This window comes from Peromyscus californicus, unplaced genomic scaffold (genome assembly GCF_007827085.1).
Source record: "Peromyscus californicus insignis strain IS unplaced genomic scaffold, ASM782708v3 Scaffold_15__1_contigs__length_86483966, whole genome shotgun sequence".
Classification (NCBI taxonomy): domain Eukaryota; kingdom Metazoa; phylum Chordata; class Mammalia; order Rodentia; family Cricetidae; genus Peromyscus; species Peromyscus californicus.
In genome coordinates, this window is record NW_026294447.1 from 38,879,030 (window position 1) to 38,895,882 (window position 16,853).

Genomic DNA, 16,853 nt, shown 5'->3' on the forward strand with positions numbered 1-16,853 from the left:
AGTGCCAGTAAATTGTTTTATGCCTTTAGGAAAGGTAGACAAAAATCTCCTTTTCTTCATTTCACCATCTTTAAACTTGAACTTTTGTGATTTTTTTAAGGCCCTTTTCATCAAAAATGTTCTGTGACAGTGGGTCCTAAAATTTAATTTTAATTTATGAGCCTGAGCTTCAGTACTTCTAGAATCTATAATCGTAGTGTAGTGTGTGTGTGTGTGTGTGTGTGTGTGTGTGTGTGTGTGTGTGCATGTGTGTGTGTGTGTGGAGAGAGAGAGAGAGAGAGAGAGAGAAAAGAGAGAGAGAGAGAGAGTCTAGACAGAGGAAAAACACACGGCATATATTCAGTCACCATTAGATGTTGTGTTAGCTGCTTTATGATTATCAGTTCCTTTAATCTTCAATAATTCAACATATTCTTTCAAAATAAATGTTCCTATTGTCATTTTACTGAAGAGGAATGGGGAAGTTAAAGCTGTGTAATTAAGCTTCAAATCCACGTCTGTGAGATTCCTGGGAAGGAAACAGTTCGCTGCACTTCACAATCCATCAAAAGAAAATGATTTCTCTTCCCGTGCAGGCAAAATATAATGAAGTGGGTAGGGCGAGGTGGGGGAATACATCTCAGGATGTCTGCCACGGCACTCTGTCTCTTCCACCCTAGAAAAAGAAGGCACACAGAGCCATCCCAATTATCCCATTTACTCCACTTCCACAACGACACAGCTCAGTCATTGGAAGTACTTTCTGACCTATAGGCCTTCAGGGTAACTTAATGGTATGAAATGAATATAGAAAATGAGATGAAAAAAAAATGACTTTGTTGTTCAGAAGTCACTTTCAATATGCACTAATTATTCAAACTGTCCTCATGAACTGTGAGATCAGACTGGGGTCTGCAAATGCTTTGGTTGTGAGCAGCACTAATTCCTCTGGATTTGACTGGTTAAATCCCAGAATGCGGCAATTCACAGCATGTTATAAATAGCTGCCACTAGGTGGCACTCTCAACCCAGTCTCACTCAGCAGTGCGTTCCATTTATTTTCCTTGAAAACCACAAAACACAGGCCCTGAGAACAGTCACAAAGAAGTGCAGAACTAAGGGTACAGTAATCCCTGGCCTTGCACAGTGTTCTTTTATAGAACCTTTGGAATAAAGGCAATTATGTACTGTGCTTTCTGTTAGCGCTAACAATTAGAACACAAGGCTAAGCTGTGGAATGTCCAAGTCATCCAGTAATTTTATTTGAAATTAATGAATTCTTTTACTTTCCGCCATACCCCCTACTTTAGTGCTGTTGGAAGACAACAGCTACAAAGTAGAAAGAAATTGGGGAGAAAAGAGTTTAATTGTTTGTTTGGTGTTTTTGTGGTTGATTTTTTTTTTTTTTAACAGTGAAAAGAGCTTTGGGAATTGAATTTTAGTTTATAGATTTCATAAAATCAGGCAATGAATCTAAAATATACATGGTTGTAAGTGGTGTCATATTGGCTTTCTTAGTAATCCCTTTCATGCTGTTTAAGGTCCCCCCAGTGTGCCAAATTTCTAACTAGTCTGTACAAATGACATAAAGAATAGGCCAGGCTCACATGTCATCGAAGGCCAAGAAAGAAATAGTCTCCAAACTGGTATTTTTCATTTATTATTATATAATTGTATTCTTGGAAAAGTATTAAGTTCAGTCGACAGTTAATAAGGCTTGATTGATTGATTAGGCTAGATTTCTATTATTAAGAACAAATTAAAAGAATGTTTGCTTTGTGCTCCTCAGAATAGTGACCTAATGTGCTCAAACCATACACTTGGCCCAGAACTTATGGCTAGTATCAAAAATCACTCCTCTTTTCACTGTTCCAGCCCAAACTCACTTCTCTCTCCCCCACCTACAGTGTGAATAAAACATAATTTGTCAAAATCTCCCACCAACAACTTATTCCTCATGTTAATAAAAAGTTGATAAAGTGAAAATATGAAATGTTAGGTAAGAAAATGAAGCTCTTTATTGCAAGGCTCATTGGGAGCTTTTGATAAGCAAATGTACATTGCTAATCATCAATAATTAAATATGCACTAGTTGTCTAATATATTTGGTTTCAGAAATTTTTCTAGAATAAGGTATTTGGGCATATGCTTTTAAAATGTTCTGAGAATGTGGAAAAAAGTGTTTGGATCTAGTGAGGCTGGAGAATTGTGACGAAAATGTGAAAGGATGTGTGTGAGGCAGGATTAGTGACATCCCACCCGACAGTTCTCTGACTAGGTGCAGGTTGTCTGTGATTCCCTTTCCTGCCACGTTCTATACTGGTCCCCACACCTGCTATGAAGAGATAGGGCCAAACTGGAGTTGGGTGCTTATGTCAGTTTCTTCACTGTTTTAAAACATGTGCATTTTAGCTTGTGTTCATTTCACGACTAGTACAATCGTCAATATTAAGTAATTTCGTGTCCTAATTCCTTTTCCTAGTTACTCAATTGTTAACCAATTTATGTTGCATTTTGATTTTTGCTCTAACTACAACTTATGTATTTAACGAACATCGTTATTTTATTTTTGCTTATATTAAAAGAACAGTTTGACACTAGTTGTCAAAACACCACCAAGAAGCTCATCAAATTTAATCCCTGATTTCTATGCTCATTTGCAAATCTTTGAATCACTTCTGAGTTTGTGTCTCGGGAGGCAGGACCTATATTTAAAATCCAAGGAGGTGAACAAATTTTTCAGACATGGTTGAATCTCTTAGACTCAAGCTAAATTATCCAAGAAGACCCATGACCACCCTTTCTCTTTGACGCTTAAATTCTGGACCAATAGAGAGAGAAAGAAATGTAAGATGGCTGGACATCAGATGTTATTTATCAGTGAGACATCTGACGGTAAAACCATCGCTTGATTTGACTGAACCTCGGAATTTGACAGAATGCTCACATGAGCCCCATTCCGGGTCATGCTGGCTGTCTCCACAAGAGCCAGACTGGATTCTTTAGCACCGAAATCATGGGTTAGTGGAGTAGGCTGGGTGTTTCCCAAGCTGCTTTGATCTAACTAAGAGAAATAGATAGTTTAAGGGGGTGGACAAGGAGCACACAGTTTCCCTTGTAAACTTCCTTAGTCTTTTAGTTTTTATCAACCCCTGTCTTCTAGAAAAAGAAGTAAGTAGGGGGATTCTAGGAGTGCCTTGCAAGTGGAGCTTCTTAAACTAGAAGGTGGCTGCACTATAGAAGAGGGTTATCAGGACGGAGTTCAAGGGTGAGGACACAGTTTGTTACAGCTTTGTATGAATTTCCTACAGACATGTTGAGGAAGCCACATTCAACTTCGGCCATACTCATAATGTTTTCCTTGGTTTTGTTTGTACAATTTCCATCTCTGTGTTTATTTCAAGCCCTCTTCATTCACCATCACTGCACTCACCCTAGCCGCACAAAGGTCACCAAAAGTTTATGCCTGTTGCTCTCAGTCAACTGGACCACCCTTGATAACAAACATCAGAAATGTACCCCAGAGGAGCTCTGGGTGTGAAATGAAGCCTGATGTAGTTTACAAAAGTCCAGATTTTCTGTGGTTAGTTTCAGACACCAAAACGATGTTTGTTTTCCTGTATTTTCTCTTAGCCTTTGGGGTTGGCGTCTCCTCTGGTCAGTTCAGTGCCCTCTGGTTGCTACACGGCCTCCAGCACCTCCAAACTTTCTTCTCATTCCTTAACAAGGCTGGCTTGCAATGTGATTTCCTTCACTGTTCCAGCAAACGTTCTGCAACTGAGTGTCATACAGCCAGCTTGCATGGTTATCAACTGGGTGCTCTTAAGAATGGGTGCCTAAATCAGCCACGTGAGCTTTGTTGCATCAAGAGACAGAGGTCTCACAGATCAGGCCATGCACGCTACAGTCTGGCTATCCTCACGCTCTCTGAGAGGAGCTGGCGGGAGCAACTGTGATGACCCTGCAATCTTCCTCCCTTTCCTCACCATCCAAAAATCAAGGATGACCTGACCACAGCACATGCTATAAAATATGTATTAACTATGCAGTGTAGGACCTTCCCTCGTCCCTTGGAAAGCTTTAAGGAGAAGGCCACTTTGTCTGATTGAACTGATTTTTCACGTGGGACCCCTGCCATGCTGTCTGTGGAATTAACAAATCTCCTAATAAAACTCTTAACCCCAAGAGCATTTATCTCAGCTCCTTTCTCTTGAACCTTCATTTTTGTTTTTGAGACTAAAACGTAATTATAACACTTCTGTCTTCCCTTTCCTTTCCCTAAGCCTTCCCATTTACCCTTCCCTGCTTTCCTTCAGATTCAAGGCCTCTTTTTCATTAACTGTTACTACACACACACACACACACACACACACACACACACACCTCCTAAAAATGATCCATCAATTGGTAACTTGGAACTTGTTAGAAATATTCAGGTCTCACGTTGGAGTGCTCAACTGTGATTTTGGGGCTCCATTGTTCAGGTGCTTGGACACAGACCAACCTTCCAACCTTCAAGGACCACAGTTTCACTCTTTAGATCAAAGTCTATGGTTATATGAATAGAGATGAATTCTGTGATCCAACCTGATTATGATCAACCAACTTTATCCAGTCCACAGGATTCAAGTATAAAGTGTAGCTTCTAAAAGAGACAGTGACTATTATTTTTAGGAAACCATGACCAGTTGTTGACAGGTAAAATCAACAGATGTTTTACAAAAGAAAAAAACAATTTTTTTTCTAAATACCAAGTAATGACTTACTACAAGAAATTGCTGGTCAGGGAAAAAAATAATCTCTTGTGATTTGTAGTTAGATTCCATGATTTCTTTTTCTTTTTTTCTTTTTTGTTTTGTTTTGTTTTTGTTTTTTGTTTTTTTCTGAGACAGGGCTTCTCTGTGTAACCCTGGCTTTTCTGGAACTCACTCTATAAACCAGGCTGGTCTCAAACTCAGGGATCTGCCTGCCTCTGCCTCCTGAGTTGTTTCTTGAATGAAGATGATGAATGGCAATGTCCTTTAACTTGGGTTCTCAGTAAGCTCCCAGATTTCTTTCTATGAGATGGCGTTCTCTGCAGCTGACTGAGATCACCAGTCAGGAGGACAACTTGGGTTGAGCTACTACTTCACTTCCTGACTGAGGTCAGGTCAGGTGTGCTCTATGAACTATGGCAAGTATTTTGTTTTCTGGAACAGAACTCAGAAACTTAGAAACATGTTCCTCCTGTAAGATGGAATAAGGTGGCTGTGAAAAAACCAGAGTAACATTTTCCATTCCTACCTCATTTCTGATTTTACAGGTACGATGGTGGGAGACCACACCCGCCTGGAGTTCCATAATATTGAAACTGGTATCATGACTGAAAAGCGTTACATCTCTGTGGTCCCTTCCAGTTTCATTGGTCATCTTCAGAGCCTCATGTTCAATGGCTTGCTCTACATTGATTTGTGTAAAAATGGGGACATTGACTACTGTGAACTGAAGGCTCGTTTTGGACTGAGGAACATCATCGCTGACCCTGTCACTTTCAAGACCAAGAGCAGCTACCTGACCCTTGCCACCCTCCAGGCTTACACCTCCATGCACCTCTTTTTCCAGTTCAAGACCACTTCAGCTGATGGCTTCATTCTCTTCAATAGTGGCGATGGCAATGATTTTATTGCAGTTGAGCTGGTCAAGGGGTAAGTAGGAGAAATCACTTAGTTGATGCTGGCTATATTTACTAAAATATCATGTAAACTATGGCTGTGAAGAACACTGTCCATTTTACTCCCCAACCTCTGTCCCTGTTAGTACACTCCTTGATAGTAAAGATCCACAAATGACTAGGACTGGAAAGGACAAGGATCCTTAAGATTATTTAATGAAATTCTACTAAGTTGATGTTACAAATCTTTTAACTATGAAATACAGTCCTTTGAAACTATTGTGGGATAAACTTTTTTTTTTTTTTTTTTTTTTGGTTTTTCGAGACAGGGTTTCTCTGTGTAGCTTTGCGCCTTTCCTGGAACTCACTTGGTAGTCCAGGCTGGCCTCAAACTCACAGAGATCCGCCTGGCTCTGCCTCCCGAGTGCTGGGATTAAAGGCGTGCGCCACCACCGCCCGACGGGATAAACTTTTTTTATATAAACTATGGCTGTGGTGTATTATACACATCTTTTGGGTATTACTAATTATAATCAGCAGATACATAGTAAGAAATGAAACCTACTTATTTTTCAACACTATTATTAACATTACAATTTTTATTTTAAGGGGAGAGCATAGACACAGTCCCCTAATAACCAAAACCATGAAATTGAATTTCCTGAATTTAGGGACATTGCAGAGGTTAAGACTCTAGTTTTTAAACCTCTCTTTCTCTCCCCTATTCTGCTATAATATATTGTAAAGTAGTGAAATAGGAACAAAGACAGAACTGGGGGTGTAGCTGGTTTGCTAGAATGCTTGCTCAGCATGCCCAAGGTCCTGGGTTCAATCCTAGCACTGCATACACTAGGTGGGTGTGGTCTCACATGCCTGTAAATCCAGCAGTGCTATGGTAGGAACAAGAGGATCTTGTCTCTGTGAGATGACATTCTTACCAGCTGACTGAGATCACAAGTCGGGCAAATAACTTAGGTTGAACTACTACTTCATTTCCTGACTGAGGTCAGATCAGGTGTGCATGATAAACTATCCTGAGACTTGGCCAGTCCTAGCTAGATAGCAAATTTGATGTCAACCTGGGCTACATAAGACCTTGTCTTAAGCAAACAAACAACACATTGACCAATATTGATTGAATTTTATTATTGTTGTTCTTTTGTATTTTGTAGGGTCTTAGCTGTACCACTTCTTAGATCTAGATCTTCCTATGAACCATTAAAGAAGTAGACTTTGGGCTGGGTGCAGGTCCATGCCCATAATTCCAGCACTAGAGTCTTTGGAAGGAAGATTGTGAGTTCCAGGCCAACCTGTACTATATTGTAAAGTCTTGACTTAAAAAAAGATCCAAAAAATGAAAGAAGACTCTATCAGTCTGTGAATATGGAACTGAAATGAAGTATGATCCCATAATTACTGACAGTTCTTATAAGTGTATTTAATTACTATGCTATGCTGGATTAGTGTGGGAGAGTTGAAGCCCCTTGTTTTTGATATATATGTGATTGTCACTGAACCACTTCATGGTACCTGAAGTGATTGTATACTTTTTTTTCCCCCTTCTCATAGGTATATACACTATGTGTTTGATCTTGGTAATGGTCCCAATGTGATCAAAGGCAACAGTGACCGCCCCCTGAATGACAACCAGTGGCACAATGTCGTCATCACTCGGGACAACAGTAATACCCACAGCCTGAAAGTGGACACCAAGGTAGTCACTCAGGTCATCAATGGTGCCAAAAATCTGGATTTGAAAGGTAATTCTTATACAGAAGTTTGTATCTGACAGCCCATCTCTCAACAGAAAAGTTGTTTCCACAGGGAAACTCCAGGTTAGGAGTCCCAGCCATATGTTTTGTTCCACACATATTCCATTGGAAAGGTGTTGATTTATACCATAAAGCCACTTACCCAGTTTCTATGCAGAGCATGCCTCAAAATGCTTCATCATCTCTGATAATATTAGAAATGTGTTTTGGGGGTCTGAAAGATGAGATGATAAGTCAAGAATATGTCAAAATGTAGAAGGGTCCTTAAAGGGGGCTGGGGGGATTCTGAATCATCTAAGTCATTTCTGCCTGGGTGACACTGGTAACAATGCCTTAGCCATATTGAGTACTGCATGTTGATATATAAACCAAGAGAAGGATAGTAGTTGGTACTCTAATTATGGGTTGTTAGACCTTTGATGGGATGTCTGTAAAACTCTCAACATATTATTTCTAATAAATACATAAAAACTGTTCAACGTATGGTTGTTTTGTTGAAAATGTGGTTAAGTTTTACTTCTTTTAATTAGGTGTCTACTTCATACAGTTGATATGGTGATTCCAACTCTGAGATGTTGAACACAAATGAATGACCTAGAAGAAATATTTGGGTTTTTGATATTAGCAATTTAGAGAGTCTGGTAATTATTCTTACTTTAACTGACCCATGCACCCCATGGTCATGTTATCATCATCTAAGGAATAGTCTAAGGTGTTAAGCATTTGTGGACATGGCTACCACATCCTTTCTCTACTCGGTCTCTTTTATTTTGTGCTTTCTTTTCTAGGTGATCTCTACATGGCTGGCTTAGCTCAGGGCATGTACAGCAACCTCCCAAAACTTGTGGCCTCCCGGGATGGATTTCAGGGCTGTCTAGCCTCTGTAGACTTGAATGGACGCCTGCCTGATCTCATCAACGATGCTCTCCACAGGAGTGGACAGATCGAGCGGGGCTGTGAAGGTAGAACCTCTCTTCTTTCTAAGGCACAGCCTCGTCACAAGCATCAAGCCTCCTTGCTGCTCTGCCAGTGCCTCTTTCCTCAGTTAACCCATTCTTTGTCATTCTCATTCACTCATTCCAACAGTGCATCCTAATCAGTGTCCTCTTGTCACTGACTGAGTATGCCAGACATGTGTCATGAGCTCTAAGAAGGTATGCTGGCAGATGTCCTTCCAGGTTCACATACTCAGCAGTGAAGTACCTTCCTTGTTGTGGGCATCAGGCTTCTCCCAATTTGTGCCTTTATTTTCATAGTGGCTGAAAGGGCACTAGAGATTTCTATTTCTATTTTAATAATGGTAAAGGACAAAGCAAAGAGTCCAGATTGATATCACCATTTATAAAATGCTTCCTATTTTGGCTAACAATAGCTGGATTATTAATGCAAATCCATTGGGAGACAGAGAAATGATGTCAGAATGTCACGATGATGGAAGGAGACTAATATTTATTGAGTACTTACTGGATCAGGCTCTGCTTGTCAGTCCCCAGTGTGCTGTAGAGGAATATCCTCAGCATCCTCATTAGGAAGCCCTGGATTAAGGTCCAGGTGACATTTGCTACTTTACTTAACCATTTAGGTCTATCTTTTCTTTCTTTGGGAAATGGGACAATAATAGGCACCTTCAAAAGTAATATGACTAAATCAGAAAGATACAAAATGCCTGATACATAGTGGGTACTGGATAAACGTGGGATTATTGTTCCTGAATATTATCTCATGTGAGACACATAATAGCACTGCATGTCTACCCACGTTGCACAACAAACCATGCTCAGCCTGTTTCTGTAGACACTGAAAAGAACTAGTCTTTCCAGAGCTGTGATGACTGTAAGAACAACTTAGCTTGAGCCGGTAGAGGGCAGCAGTGAATACACTTGGCTGGAGAAGTGACTGCAGGTCCTCTACAGGCAGAGGAGTTGCCTAACAGTCACCAAGATTACTTATTCTTGCCTCTGGCTGAACCTTATGGTCCTTTGTGCAATGCATTGTGTTTTCTTGCATCCGTTTTCCATTTTCCATGTCAAAACTGTTCATTTATTTCCTGTGTTCAACTTCATGAACACTACTTTTAAAGCAACTTCCATTTGAGTTAACTCATTCCTTTAAAGCAGAATTTTGCAAATGCTTCTCAGGCTAACTTGTGCTAAAAAAAAGATGTTTCCCTTTGCCTGAGTTGGTTGTCTGTGTTGGACTAGTATTAGAAGGGTCACCCCTATGATCTGCTTCCAGTTTTCCTTTATCCAATAATACATTTTTAATTCTAATGGCCATAAATATGGGGTGTGTGTGTGTGTGTGTGTGTGTGTGTGTGTGTGTGTGTGTGTGTGTGTGTGATGGGCAAGAAGTTAAGAATCAAAAGGCACTTGAAGTAGCCATTTTGTGTTTTCCTGAAAATGCTGCACAATTTCACTCAACTCAAAAATTTTTTGGACTTACTGGTCTATTCATAGTTTTTCAGATGTTAAAGGAAAATGCAAGAAAAAATGAAGTGTTTGGCATTCAACTAAGAATCTTACTTTAGAAAGTTTGGGATGACAGGAGCTGAGCTTATTCCAGAATGCACTATCAAGTTAAATTAAAGTATGAAATTATATATTAAAAACACAAGACAGAGATAGAGAGATGGCTAAGGAGTTAAAAGCAATCCTACTCTTACACAGGATGTAAATTCAGTTCCTAGCACCCAGATAAGGTGACTCACTGCCACCTGTAACACTAAACCCAAGGATCCAACACTTTCCTCTTACATCCACAGACTCTGCGTTCACATCCATGTACACACACACACACACACACACACACACACACACACACACACACACAATTGAAATTTTTTCAAAGAAAGGACAAGGTACTATTTACACAGCAATGTTTTTTTTTTATGACTTAGGTTATTCCGGTTGAAAAGTTAGGAAGAATCCATATAATCCTCAGGTTGTATTGCCCAATAGAAATGAAGTAGAAGGGGCAGGGGAGATGTCTTAGCAAGGCATGCTTGTACATGCTGTGTAAGCATGAGGAGCAGACTTCAGATCCCTAGCACCCACGTAAATGCTGGGTATATGCGGCAGCTCATCCACAATCTCAGAGCATAGGAGACAGAGATGGGATCCCTGGAGCAAGCTGACCAGGTACATTAGCTGAATCAGCAAGCTCTGGGTCCAGGTGAGAGACAGCCTCAATAGACAAGGCACACAGTCATTGAAGGAGATTCCTGACACCAGCTTCTGGCCCCTCTACACATGTGCTTGCATACCCATAGTATCCGTACATGTACTCATACCACACACATGTGAGAAAAATAAAAAGAAAGTAAGAAATGTAGTGTAAGTCATACATAAAATTAAAATTTCCCAATAGTTGTGTTTTAAAATGTGTAAAGTAACAGGAAATTAGTTTACAAAGTAACAGGAAATTAGTTTACATTTTATATTTTATCTTATTTATTTTATCTTATTTATCACAAACATTAGCATTTCAGTGTGTGCAATAAAGTGATTAATGGGTATTTCTTATCCTTTTGAGTACATTAAATCTTAAGAAGCTTGAGTAATTTATATTTGTAGCAGCACCTAAGTTCATAAAACGCACATTTGAAGCTCTGTTGTTACATGTGTGTCTGGCTGCTGTATTGGAAGTACAGCTCTATAGAGGTCAGACTTGAGGTTATAAAGAAATGAAGCTACAGGACTGGAATAAAAAGAGGTTAAAACTAACTTTTACAAAATGTAAAGAGAGAAGGAAGGGCTGAGCCCTACTCAGGAGAGCTTTAGGGGAAACAGCGAGAACGCTAGCAGAAGGAAATTACCCGTCACATTGGGAGGACTGGCTTCCCTGAAGCTCAGTATCAGCTTGTGAGATTCAGCACATGCATTACGGTGGACTCCAACCCTTCTCTAAGTGCCATGATTGTTCAAAGCCGGATACTACGACTTGATGGCTCTCCCATCCATCCATGGCAAAGCCCGTGGGCCTAATCGCATGCACTCTATTGCCATGGAGATAATTATGATGGCTGCCCACCGAGCATTAAGACTTCCCTACTGGGTGGGATGAAGTGGAGGGTGAGTACCAAGGGAGGGAGGAAGGTTCCTTGTTTATTGTACACAAATGACTTAGATAATTAGCTTAAGTGGCCAGGAAAAATAGCCAGAAAGTAGGTTAAGGCATAAATTACTATCATTGGTAGTTTGTAGCTTTGTGGATAAGGCCTCTGAGATGATCTTGGAGCCTTTTTAGGGTTTTGTGGAAATAATGCAGTGAAAGATAGGAGGGAAGAAAAAGGGGCCTGAAATCTTCGAGAGACTACAAAAGATTCCTTTCCCATGAGTCTCTTGCACACAGCATGTGACTCCTAAGACTGTCTTAAGGTATAAGGCACATGGGATATATGGGAAAGAGAGCGTGTAACTTGGTGTCATTTCTTCATAGAGAATAGTAACCAAATTGGGGATGGGATGTCATTACCAAAAACCTTGACCTGAATCTACTTAAGATGGTGAATATGTTGTGTTTTTATATATGTAGGCTAAACAGACTACTGTATAGCGTATGTTCTTACAAAAGTCAGTGGCATTGTTATTTTAAAATCTTTTAAAATCCCTAAGGAATAAATGTATTATTTTCCCATTATTTGATCCACCAAGAATTTGCATAAGAAATAAAAAAAAAGTTAGAAATTTTTTTCAAATTTAGGAACTTGGTATTCTTTGGTTCTCAGGGTTTTTTGTTTTGTTTTGTTTGTAAGAATGATCTTGAAGTAGGCTTTGATTTTATATCTCTGACTTAGAAATTGTCTGATTTCTAGCCAAATTCTAGCTGTGACTTTTGGCTTCTTATTAGGGGAAAGGATTATTTTTTAAAATAGTGCCTAAATTAACACTTGGCTTGTAAACACCTTTTCCCATGTTGAGATTAGCTTAGCCATAGAATCTAAGGTGTGTTGAGCAGAGGTGCTATTCCAGCTGTAGAAGGTAAACATCTGGGAGGAAACATTATGTGCTTCATTCTGGAACTAGCATGAATCACTAAAAAGGACATACACTTGGTGCCTTTTTTGCCCACAAACATTTGGTTATATTCCTACAAATTGAACAACTTCAGCATTTTGGTGTCCCCAGTGGGTCACCTGGATAGAAATGCATAACTCTGGTGCCATATTCCTTGGTGGCATTTTCAAGGGTGTAAGGGATTGGGGTGATCGAGAATCGCCCGCGCTCAGCTCCTAAATGTTCCAAAGTATTTTTGTGGGCTTTGAATGTGCACATTTGTCTTTCAGTCTGGCCACACACTGCCTTTCTCTCCTGGCTGTATGTCTTGGGGTTGGCTGTGTATGTGTGGGAAGACTCTCCTCGCCCATTGCTTGTGCTTTGTCAAGTTCACTCTTTCCCTGTCCCAGCTCTGCTGACTTGGCTCCCCGGAGGCCTGCTCTGCCCTGGTCTGTGCATCCCCTTGTCTGTGCTGTCTCTGGTGACCTTGTTGAGCATTTCAAGTGTCTGTCTGCGTGATGTTGGCTATGCAGACTGCATTTTTGTTTCTGTGATGTTACCCAGTTGACTCAACTCTAACTAACCTCTGGTTATTGTTCTCGCTTTTTCTGTTCTTTTGCTAACAAAGTTGCGTTGACCAAAGCTGACCTGCAAGGTAGAGAAGGCTCTTGTACCACTTTGGAGTGAAAGATGCCCTGTGTGACCCTTGGTATTGTTATGTGAGAGGGCTTCTAGCTGTCAGACCTCTTAGAGAACAGCCATTGTTGGGGAGGGGGCTGAAGCCAGTGTTCTTCCAAAAGGGTGACAGAAAACCAAAAAGTACACAATGAAAATAATTATAAAATGATATATCATGGGGATAAGAACATTACTCCATTCTGGGTAGGACCAAAGAGGTTTTAAGCCTCTTATACTATGACTATCTCCCAACAGGATCGATTCTGGAAATGATTAATGTTTCTCTCAATATTTGTCATCGTGGGTCTGGTTCCTTTTAATTTATTCAGCACAGATAGAGGAAGAACTTTGAAAAGGAAGAAAAGACTACTTGAGTTCCTAATTTATTACTCTCTAGGTCAGGAAGGTCGTTTTCTAGAGTGGGACATTCAAGTGCTTGGACCTTATGAATGACCGTATCATTTTCTCTCAGCTCATATTAAAGGAATATTTTAGGCATGTGGGAGATAATCATGTCATTAAAACATTGCAGAGATTTATATTTTCTATTGGGAATTTTGGTTGAGCACTTTAATTTTCTATTGTGTGATCTAAGCAAAAAAAGCACTCTTGGGGAAGAAGAGGATCTGTTGGTTTTATCCTGAATACCCTACAAAAAAACCACCTGCCTGGGAGATTGGGAGATGCCGTGAATATCTGCAGGCAGAAGCCGCTGCTTCTGTCATTCAAAGAGACACCTTGCAAAGTCAGTAATGGCTTGTCATTCCTATTGGGTCAGGCTGCTTTGACTCAGAATAGCAAGGGAGGAACAGAGCATTTTAGCTGTCTTAAGGCAAGCAGGGCACAAAGCCTCAGATGGCCGCTGCAGAATCTGCAATCAGACCAAATTGTTAGAAGTAGTGAAGGCAAAGGTAGTTTTTAAAAAAGTAATATTTTATCTCTGGGATCATTTCTTTTGCTGTGACTTCCTTGTTATATACCAAGTGGGTAGACACACTAGTGTCTACCACTTGGGGGGACATAACTAATAATGCCATTTGATTAGATACAGTCCTTTTCTCTTCATAGCAAATTAAAATATGTCCCAGTATATATTACAATTAGTGAAAAAGAAAAGAACATATACTTTGAACTTCAAGCATGCTTTGTAACATCATTCCATTTTAAAGCAGGTAGCCCTTTGTGGTAATGTTGTCATGTTAGACACGATGCTCAGTTGCCAAAAAAGGGGCCATGACATATTCTGTAAGCAGAGGACAAGCAGGAGGAAGATTCAACATACAGCATGAGATAGCCTGAAGTGGGTAAAGCTCCTTTGGACTGGATTTAATAGGTTAAGTGAGAAAGCTATGTATTACGCTCAAGTTTACTGTTCTTCAATATACTGAGTACATGGCTTTTGAATTTCTAAACGCTAGCTTGGAGTCTTTCATTGGGGACTCCGTATGTGGCAAATCATCTTAAGGTACCTATTAATTTATTATAATTTAAAAGTTATTAATACTCTGTATTAGTAACTTTTCTCATTGTCACCACAAAATGCCAGATGAAAGCTAGTTATGAAAGGGGAGTTTAACGTAGTTCACAGTTTAAAAAGTGGTACAGTTCATCACAGCAGGGAAGGGACACGGGCAGGGCACTAAGAGCTGGTTTCATTGCATCTCATCTCCAGTCAGGAAGCAGAGAGTGGACAGGACTTTGGGACAAGTTAAGGAACCTTAAGCTTGTTCCCAATAACCCACTTCCTCCAGGAATGATCCATTTCCCAAGGATTCTTCAACTTTCCAAAACCTCCACCAACTCAGGGCCAAGTGCTCAAACATCTACACCTATGGGGGAATAGTGCACATTCGGACCACAAAAAGTATGCCAAGGGGGAGGAATAGTTTTTGACAGTTACATAAAGGAGCAGTTGATCTCTCTGATTATTACAAATTTTCCACCAAATGTATACATACTGGGGGAGAAAACACATCAAAGTACCTTGACATTCCCCTTTATAAAAGCATGGTCAGTAATATGAGTTTTAAATTATGCCTATAGTGCCATAAATTTCCTTTTTGTAATATAAAACTCTCCTGCTTATCTCAAGAGCTTCTGTGCTTGTGGTTATTTTGGATTATCTTACTCTTTCCCTGTGTTATGCCAACTTAACTGTAGGATATACTCACTTTCAGTTTTAATTTCCTTGACATTGGTGGATATTACTCATAAGCTGACATATTCAGTGACAAACTGCGGGCATAGATAGTACTAATTACCATTAAGTGCAAGGGGTAGTAAGACATATAATGCAGACATGATGCAGTTTGCAATGCAGAGGCAAAGGGACTCTACAGCATACATAAGAATGAGCTATGAGAAGTGGCATTTGTAGTTTGGGTTAATAATCAATAGCTTGAGTACTCTTGTTAGTATATTGCATTTTATTTATATAATTTTAAAAAACTTCCTTAATTATTATGCTGCTTGGTTTAACAGGAAGTCTGCCAGCTCTTCCTGTGTATCACACATTTAGCAAGGAGTGTGGATTATGCTCTCAGTGTATCAGAGAAGTCAGTAAATTAGCCAATGAATATAGTGCAGAATGAAAACTGTTATCCTGGAGTTATACAGGGTGTCATGTGAGCACGAAGGAAGTTAACTAGTCTGCATGGTTAAGAGTGGTTAAGGTAAGCGTTTAGGGATAGTTTCTCAGGCAGAATTTTAGCTGACTCTAGGTATTTTCCAGGTGGATTATAGAGGAAGTTCATTTTAGACTTGGCTGGTACAGGAAACTACAGACAATTCAATTGAACTGAAATAATATGCATATGAAGATGTGAGAGATGATTTAAGGGCAGGGAGTGGAGATAGAATGGCTGACTTTCCATGGAAGCAGTACTGAAGATGTTGTAAGGGGGGAACTGATATTGGGGTCCAGTCTGTATTATGTAAATACTTCCCTCCCCTCCCTCCAGAGTAGAAATGGATGAAAAGGACAGGAATTGAAGGCAGAAAGCAAAATGAGAAAAGTGAAGGTCTATATTCCAGAGAGAAGGGACAAGTTCTTAGGCCTGGTTACTCTACCGGCCAAGGAAAGGAACATTTTCCTCCCAGCAGACCCTCTGGATACATAGGATGAAAGCGAGCTGCTCTTTTTCCTATTTGCTCCATTTCCCTCTGTTATGCTGTATTTCTAGTTAATAACAGATACACATTGCGACAAAAGATTGCAAAGACCACCTCACTGACTATTTCAAATTCACACCGGCTCTATATGAGGATGCAGGAGGGCTGTGTGTCCTCAGTGGAGCAATGGAGATGCCATCAGGCTAAAAGGTTTTGTCTTGGTGTCAATGTGTCTTGGATAGCACAATCATGCCTATGGAACACATGGAAGCATATTTATAATTTCTTTTGATTTGCAAGGGGAATATCACTGGAGAAGAAAAATCTCTAAAAATCTTCTTTATGTAAGGAAGAGGCTGAAAATCTATGAAAGAAACAAAAGTCTCTCTGTTGGGAGGAAGGCAGGTGATAAACTGCGAGGAATAAACACGATGCATTATCCAGCCATCCTGTTCATCACAATCGCTTTTTCCTTCTGTTCACTGTGGCTTTCTTAAACGTGTCTTCTTTTTAGAATTTGATGTCTTCTTTTCGAGAAATGGTAGCTTGTGTGAAGATAGGCAGGAAGGTGAGGCATTCAGGATTAATTAATTAGAGCAGGGTGACGGGAAGATTTATAAGCTCAGACTTATAAGTTGGCTATGTGGAGAGTGTCAATAATTTTGGGTT

General features: G+C 39.9%; 1 protein-coding gene across 28 annotated transcripts in view; it reads left to right on the forward strand.

Annotated features, from left to right (window-relative positions):
* Window positions 1-16,853, forward strand: part of Nrxn3 (neurexin 3) — a 1,637,399-nt gene that overhangs the window by 786,494 nt on the left and 834,052 nt on the right. For 18 of the 28 annotated variants that reach the window (XM_052738656.1, XM_052738661.1, XM_052738645.1 and 15 more), the window contains 4 exons: window positions 5,282-5,663; window positions 7,199-7,389; window positions 8,190-8,363; window positions 13,024-13,050. In XM_052738656.1, coding sequence (XP_052594616.1) covers window positions 5,282-5,663; window positions 7,199-7,389; window positions 8,190-8,363; window positions 13,024-13,050 — 774 coding nt within the window. The remainder of the gene's footprint in view (window positions 1-5,281; window positions 5,664-7,198; window positions 7,390-8,189; window positions 8,364-13,023; window positions 13,051-16,853) is intronic. The other 10 variants (XM_052738658.1, XM_052738664.1, XM_052738651.1 and 7 more) reach the window with 1 other exon arrangement.